Source organism: Lineus longissimus, chromosome 4 (genome assembly GCF_910592395.1).
Source record: "Lineus longissimus chromosome 4, tnLinLong1.2, whole genome shotgun sequence".
In the NCBI taxonomy this organism is placed as follows: Eukaryota; Metazoa; Nemertea; class Pilidiophora; order Heteronemertea; family Lineidae; genus Lineus; species Lineus longissimus.
Genome location: NC_088311.1, coordinates 6,999,858 through 7,007,495, shown reverse-complemented (window position 1 = coordinate 7,007,495; position 7,638 = coordinate 6,999,858). Strand labels below are relative to the sequence as shown.

The 7,638-nt window shown below is 41.1% G+C and overlaps 2 protein-coding genes across 2 annotated transcripts in view; one reads left to right on the top strand and one right to left on the bottom strand.

Moving 5' to 3' along the window:
* The first annotated feature begins 259 nt into the window (after positions 1-259).
* The window catches only part of LOC135486187 (trafficking protein particle complex subunit 13-like), a 49,093-nt gene continuing 41,714 nt past the window's right edge, over positions 260-7,638 (top strand). The window contains exon 1 of the mRNA XM_064768827.1: positions 260-307. Within this exon, the coding sequence (XP_064624897.1) occupies positions 265-307 (43 nt within the window). The 5' untranslated portion in view covers positions 260-264. The remainder of the gene's footprint in view (positions 308-7,638) is intronic.
* LOC135487304 (uncharacterized) lies at positions 5,167-6,545 on the bottom strand. The gene is made up of 2 exons (XM_064770924.1): positions 6,494-6,545; positions 5,167-6,041 (listed from the first exon to the last, which is right to left on the bottom strand). Exons 1-2 carry the CDS (start codon positions 6,519-6,521, stop codon positions 5,299-5,301), a joined length of 771 nt encoding a protein of 256 aa, XP_064626994.1. The 5' UTR covers positions 6,522-6,545; the 3' UTR covers positions 5,167-5,298.

Here is a 7,638-nt window from a genome sequence, read left to right as displayed (position 1 = left end):
CATTTCAATTCGTTTCATCGGGTGTGCTATCGGCTGTTACATCTGCCGAGTAACAGTTTACAATTAAACCAGTTGTTGATTTTGCGATTCACTGATTGGCTGAAATTATGTATATTTTCCGCAATAAATTCAAAAATTAGATCTTTTAAATGATTTCCATATCATGTTTCTATTTATATATTTTTAATTTTTTTCAATGACAAGAATTATTTTCTTGATGAGTTGTTCTCGTTTTAGGATTAGTGCGGTCCTTTCAAAACAAGTATGGAGGCCACTCGAGAAAGAGAGCAGCTTTTGGCCTTAAAAGGTGAGTATTTCTCCTATCCAGTTCATTTTGAACATTATTCATGCCATTTATCTGAAAGATATTTTCTAGAGCTTTCAGAAAATCACAGGTTTTATGAGCAAAATTTCTATGGATTTGGTGGAAATTGACAGTGTTTACGATCCTCCTACATACTTCACTTCCGCTTTTTCGAATTCTGTCAATCTCCGCCTTGACGCTTCCCACCCCATCCAATCCATTTGTGCATGCACTGCATTGGCCATGGTGCCTTTTAGTTTCAGCTCCACATAGATTGTCGGTGTCACATTTTATTCACAATCACACAGTAGTGAGTAACACACGTCATCATCACAACGTACACTATGACTATACACTACAGAGACTGTGGGCCTACCCTTGGCCTTGCTCTAGGCCCTAGCCAATGGCTATGCTCCTACATGTCATGACGTAGCATACTATGCACCAGTCGGAGGAAGCCCTGGAGATCCTTGACAAACCAACAGTAAACAAAACGCCACATGGTCGCATACCATACCACGCGTTCCTTTAGTCATCTCATATATTTAGGTTTGTTTTGGCTCTGAAGGGCTACCTCCCATTGGTGGATGCTGTTTGTGTTGACCGCAAAAGATTATTTGTTGGTTACGACTCGAATGGACTACGGAATTCTTTGGTCATGGTGCAGTCAAGTGCTATTTGCCATGACCGCCATAGCAAGTTCCAGCCTGTTCAAGTGATGCTTGAGTTTGCTTCCTGCTCCTGGACTTCTAGGATTGTAGAAAGGCATAAGAGGGTATCCAGTGAAAACGTCCCCATGCCAAAACGTCCTCGCTTTCAAGGTACCAAAACGTCCTCGTGTCAAAAACGTCCTCGCTTTCACTTGATAATAAAGAGACATCAAAGTAGGCTATTTCTTGAGTTGTTCGCTTTTAAGTTGCGCCCATCCTGAGGATTATTCCATAAGTGTCGCGGACAGCCTGCATTGATAGTCCGTTGTCTGGGACCGCCCATCCTGATACTTCTGATTAGCTTAGATCCTTGCCGCCATCTCATTATTATTCCCAGGTCCACGTGACCCATGTAACTTCCTTGTTCAATAAAGTAGTCAGATAGCATTTAGAATTTACAGTACACACTTCGTTGATTCCTTCTTTATCCGAACCCTATTTCCACGTGCTTACGCACAATAAGTGAGTGTACTCCCTTCCCCTATTTTATAGTACTATCCAGCTATCCAGAACACTTGCCATACAGGCATAGGCCTTAACCATTTATAATGAAGGCGGGGACGTTTTGGTCCGAGGACGTTTTCCCGTACCCGGGGACGTTTTGGTAAGGGGACGTTTTGGAGTGGGGACGTTTTAACTGGTAAGCCATAAGAGTCATGTTTTGCCAGAGTGCAAAATGTTCAGGTTTACAGTACAAGTCAAGTGCACTGAAAAGACTTTTGAAAAGCTCTGTTTTAAGTTCAAAATTCTTTATTTTCTAGAGATTACATCTTTTTCCCCAATTCTTGCTTCATAGCGATGTTATTGTTAGAAACAGTTACTAATTCAAATGTTTCGCAGCTTGATTCATTGTGTGGGGAACTAGGAGGCATTTCGTCATCCTGCTCGACAATGGTTGGCATCGGTATTCTCTCACTGTGGTACCTCCACGAAGATATCGAGTATAGGCTTCCTCTGCGAGAATCATCACGCAGTCTTTTAGCTTTTCTTATTGAATCCACATCTGGAATACGACTGCTTAGAATACGGTAAACATTTTTGAGTTTTTGCAAGAAAATGTAGCAATACTGGTTCTGATTCGATTGACAAGTGCTTGTACCGTTTGATCTGTTGTCTCGTGAATTTGCATGACGAATGAAATCAGGTATTTCGTTATCCGAGCTGTCATGATTGGTTTGATTGATGATTGACTTCTTTCTATCTTGCTCTGTTGTACTGTCAGTGTTGTTCCGTTTTGGTGCCGGACAAATCGTAAGATACAGAGAGTAGAGAATAAGAGGTAGGGGCGCCGTGATCATCATCATGAGCGGGATGTGTGATGATTCATCCGCATAAGGCTGCGGGAGTGACCATTGCAGAAGAGCAAATGCAAACAGTGCATGACACATACCAGTATTTATAGCAATTGTCTTGATTTTAGTTTTTGGTTGTTGAAAAATCGCAGCAGTAATTCCACTGAAAATATACCCCGCCCATGGTAGTATGAAAGTTGTGACCTGCACAATAGACCAAGGGTACTTCAGCATGTAAAAATTACAGTATATCCCCATCCCAATCAGGCCTAGCATTGAAACAAATTGTATCGGCATTAGTATGAATTTGTGTAGGCTCATTGTCTTGGCTTTGAAGTAGTGGTGCAGCACGGCACCCGTGCTTAAGAGAGTGACGGAGATGGCCTGCCACATCGCCACCTGCTGGATGAGGCAGGGGATCATGGAGGTCTTGTGAAGGTAGAACGTTATGAAGCAGAATATGGAAATTGGTGTCATCACTGAAAAAAACAATTTTTTTAGAGCAAGGCTGTAGAATTTAGAAGAGACAGTCAAATTTTATGTGTACATGTACTTTAAAAACCTTGTGCGGAGATCCTTTTTTACATTACGCATAAAAGGCTCAGAAGGGGTGTTTTACCTCCTTACATTAAGAAATGTAAGATACCATGAATTTGACCTTAAGAGGTATCCTGATTAGATATGTCAAATTGAATGGAAACAACCAATTTTGGACCAAAACTAGTGTCCTTAATAGAGAGGGTGTCATTAATAGAGAGGTCTCCACAAAGGGAGGTTCTACTGTATTTCTTACTAACCTATTGTGAGGAATGCAGTGAACAGGATTGTTGTGGCATGAAGTATCATGTCTCCATCGCAACTCTGGATCCAGAATGTACCGGTGCCTCCCCCTGGTAACGTTGCCACTGTCCACAGCCCAATCTTAAACCCATGGTGCAGGGGACCAAGAAGCCAACAACATCCGAAAGCAATCTGTATAAAAATAAAAATGAAGGTTTTCTTTACAAAATCAATGATTAAACAAGAAATCTGATACCAGGAATACAGCGTAAAGCATCGCCCCAGAAAACTATAAGTTTCAGAAGATCAATGTTCTGTCTGTACCGAATCGATAGAAAATCCTGAAGTTTTTCGAAACATTGAATGATTGATGGCTCTACTGAAACATGAACACCATATTCTTGTTTAATAGCAGGACATCATCACTAAATATTTTGGTATAAATGATCAAAATCTTACCATTGGCATCACAATGAACTGGCAGAGCAATGCCAAGACAAGTCCATGGACTTCCATCTTTAGATACTTCCACACTGCCTTGGTTTCCATACGGCATCCGACACTGAACATGTTGATACCGACCATTATCGTAATCAGGACATTAAACATTTCCCCCAAATCTGAGTGCGGCCGAATTACTGCCACGGGCTCCTCATGATATGTCAAAAGTTTAAACTGTTTAACACTGGCTGTCCTGTTATAGTGAAACATGTAGATCTCCAAAATTGAATGACCCAACATATGTCCTTTAATGTATAATTTGGTGCTGTTCGATATTTCTGTGTTAATGAAAAGGTTTTTCTGTTTCGTTTTGTAATTCCTCAGACTGTTGTTGTGTTTTATACCTGGCGTCCTTTTGTCAGATGGCAATATCTTGTATTTAGTTCTAGCGGTTGCCTTGATGTTTCCTGTTCTAGTTCCCTCCTCTGACACGTCTGATGAAATGAAAGCCTCGACATAACCATTGTAAGGCAAAACTGCTGCAACATATTCTGTTCTCGACTTGGCTACAAGAATAACTTCATCTTTTAAATCTGCTTGGAAGTTTATCGAAATATTCCTAAGTTCACCTTCCACGATTTTCAATTCTTGAGGATCCACTGTTATCTCTGAGAAATTCTCCACTGATGGCCATTCAGGATTTTTGAAGTGTTCCTCCTCTAGTAGTGTTGCTACCAGCATGTAGAGGTCAGTGTCATTTAGTGTTCCTTTTGTTGCTGGCACGAATGAAAGGAACCCACATAGTGGCAAAGTAAAAAGACAAAATTTCGAAATTCCAGGTTGTTTCATTTCAATTCTGAAGTTTTCAAGAGAGAAAATGTTCAAATTGGCCTAACGTCCTCAAATCCAGCTGTCAAATGTTGTCCCTCGGACTCAACTTGGAATAAGTCAAACGTTTATCGATTACTGAGCTGTAGGATGAATTGTCCTCTTCTGATTTTACATGTAACTTTGTTTAACTTGAATATGTGCGGTTTCGAAAATGTGCCGCAGAATATGAATATGTTGGAGAAGTGATTCAAAGTGGAAACTTGTTTAATTCGAAAGCAAACAGTCACAATATTGAGATATTGTCCTGTATCCTTGAACAATTGTGAATTCCGACTAAGCACTCAGCTAAAATAATCCATTCTCATGACTAGTCCTTAAGTTTTTAAATCGCTCCTACGAGTGAGATTGGGTTTAGGCCTGTTTTAGGCCCTTTGCAATAGGCCTGTGAGAGAGTGTGTTTTGCTTCCTTTGTTCAGACGCTAATTTTCTCTTTGATTGACTGCTTTTGTAAAACACCAGTAATCTTTGGTCATAAGTTCATATTATTTAGCAGGTTTGTTCTATTCCTAGCTTGGAGACTTCGTAATATTTTGAGAGGAATTATTGGCAATATTACCCCCACATTGTCGTTTAATCATGTAGAGGGTGTCCTGCTAAAAGTTACAGAGGTGTCCACTAAAAGAGGTTCGCTGTGTCAAAAAAACTATGATATAACAACTTTTGAATTTAAATTGTTGAACTTTATTTCTAAAAAATCCAATGATACAAAAACTTGCTAATGCTTTAAAATACACATCAAACAGCAACAATCGATTTAAAAAACCAAACAGTTTTTTGTGGACTTACATTGGGAATTGTTGTCCACTTCCAAACACAGTTTTACCGCTTTTTTCTGCAGATTGCTACACTGTATGATATGTTATCATTCTATCAGTGCAGCTCAGAGGTCTTCCTTGTATTCTGCAGAATCTTTGTCTTCGATTACTGCCGTCGTTGCCTCGGAATGCAACTCAAGGTTAACCTCACTTTCGCTTGTACCCTCTTCCACCCCCATCCCCCAGTTGTCACTCCCAGTTTGACCATTGGTGTCGCCATTTTCAGTAGGCAGACACTTCTCGGTGTCCTCCTTGGTCTTTCTGCCACAACAGAAGCGCATGCTGACGCTAACGATCGAAAATACGATCAGTGGCAAATAGGATGCAAGTAGGACGATAAATGCCATGTAGAGACCTAGATCAGCCTCTGGATTAGGGAGACCCCAGAGGAATATCGCCATAGCCAAAACAGGCTGGCAGACTCCGGAATTCATAGCGATGGTTTTGATTTGATTCAGTGGCAACCTGAAGGCAAAGGCGCTCAGTAAGCCAAAGAAATATGCCGCCCACGGGAACAGAAGTGCCGAAAGTGCCAGCCAACCTCGGCGGATGAAGAACATATACACGTTAGTGTAAATTCCGAAAGCCAAAAGTGCCAAAACAAAACAAACTGATAATGGAAAGAGGAAAAACTTGACCATCCTCCAGACACCTTTGAGGTTGAAGTAGCGTAGAATGAGTCCCATCGTGTAGGCAGCGATTAGGATGACTTGCCAAACAGCCAATCGGGTCGCGTGGTATTGCAAGAACGGGATATTGTCCAGGTGCCAGATCAGGCCGAGCAGGAAGTAGAGGAGTGGGGTCGAACCTGAAATAGGAGATGAAAATCATTGTAAGATTATAGCTTAATGCAGTTTGGATCCGATCTTTGAGTCAGGTTCATTACCACCTATTCGTTATTCTCTGTCTTGACTGACTTTTTAGGGGTTCAGGAGCAGAGTGCAGTTGAGCAATTATTTGTTGCTGCAACCTGCAATTATAAGATCTCTAAACCAAAAATCACTGGGTCTGACATTGATCACAGGTAGCTGTGATCACTGATTCTTGAAATGACTACCAACAAGTGATTTATGTTGCATGTGGTGATAATTACAGGTCGCAGCGACTAAAATTGCTCATTTGCACCGGGGCGTTTTAATCGAACGTAAGACCCGATGTGTTGTATTCTGCTTTGGTTTCATAGACCATCCAGTATGACATATGCATGAGCTGTCTCACGTTCAAAAAACTGCTTTGCAGGGAGATTACTTTAATACCCACCTAATGAAAGAAGTGTGATAATCATCATGCTCGTGTAGTCAAGGACGGTGCACCCGCCGGTCAGTATGATCCATGGTGTGGCCAGTCCGCCTCCAGGGAGCGCTGCTATGGTGATCAGCATCAAAGATTCTATGGGTAGGAAGGCATTGATGCTGCCTTCTAGTCCAAAGGTGAATCCAAGGATGAAGCACATAGCTGTCTGAAGTGACAAAATAAAATCCTTTTCAACAAATTGACTCAAATTGACCATTTTTTGTTTCCTTTAGGTTGTCTCAAATTATCGATACAGTGCAGATTCTGATTCTGATTGCTTGTGATTAAAGAACTCTATATTATCATGAATCAAGCAAGTCAGTTTCAATGGTTAGTTTGTTCTGAATGAATATTTGCTGACCTTGTGAATGAAAAGTAATTATAATATCAAGAGAGTAAATTCATATCTTTCTTACCAGTGGCAGGTAGAACATCGGGCAGAACACTCCCAGGACAACAGCTCTCTTATTCTTTGGTATGAACTCTCTCATCTTGACTAGGTTTGATCGGCATCCCAATACGAACATGTTGAAGATTGCCATAACCCCGACAAAATAGGTGAATGCAGTCAAAAGTGTCGTTGTTGGCCGGACAACTTTGACGGTACTTGATAACTCTCCCGATAATGCTTCATTCTGCGCAGACTTCACTCGATATATCAACGTTGACATGCCCACAACATCCCCCGAGATGAGAAACTTGAAATCGCCAGATTGAGCTGAGAACACGATTGATTCCTCGAATGTTAAGTCTTGCTGAGGAACAGCCAATTTGACGGCATCTGAGTAGGTGCTGAATATTTCAATCGAACATCCTTTATCTGCAAAGACGTCTAAGCGAAAGGAGGCCTCAATTGTTTTGCCGTGAGGAATGGAAATCTCTGTAAGGCCCTCCAGACTTAACCTATGCGGTCCACACTCTGTCGAATTTCGATTTTCTATGGTCTGTGTTAGGGCATTAGCCTGGACTATACAGCCCAAAAGCAGAGTTGTGAGAATCATCTTTGAAAAATACATTCTTCAAACTGAAAATTTTGATTGTTGAATATAAAAGATACAGGCCGAGAAGTTCTATTGAAGTGATGAAAACCCTTGTGTAAAGTTCACTTTCGA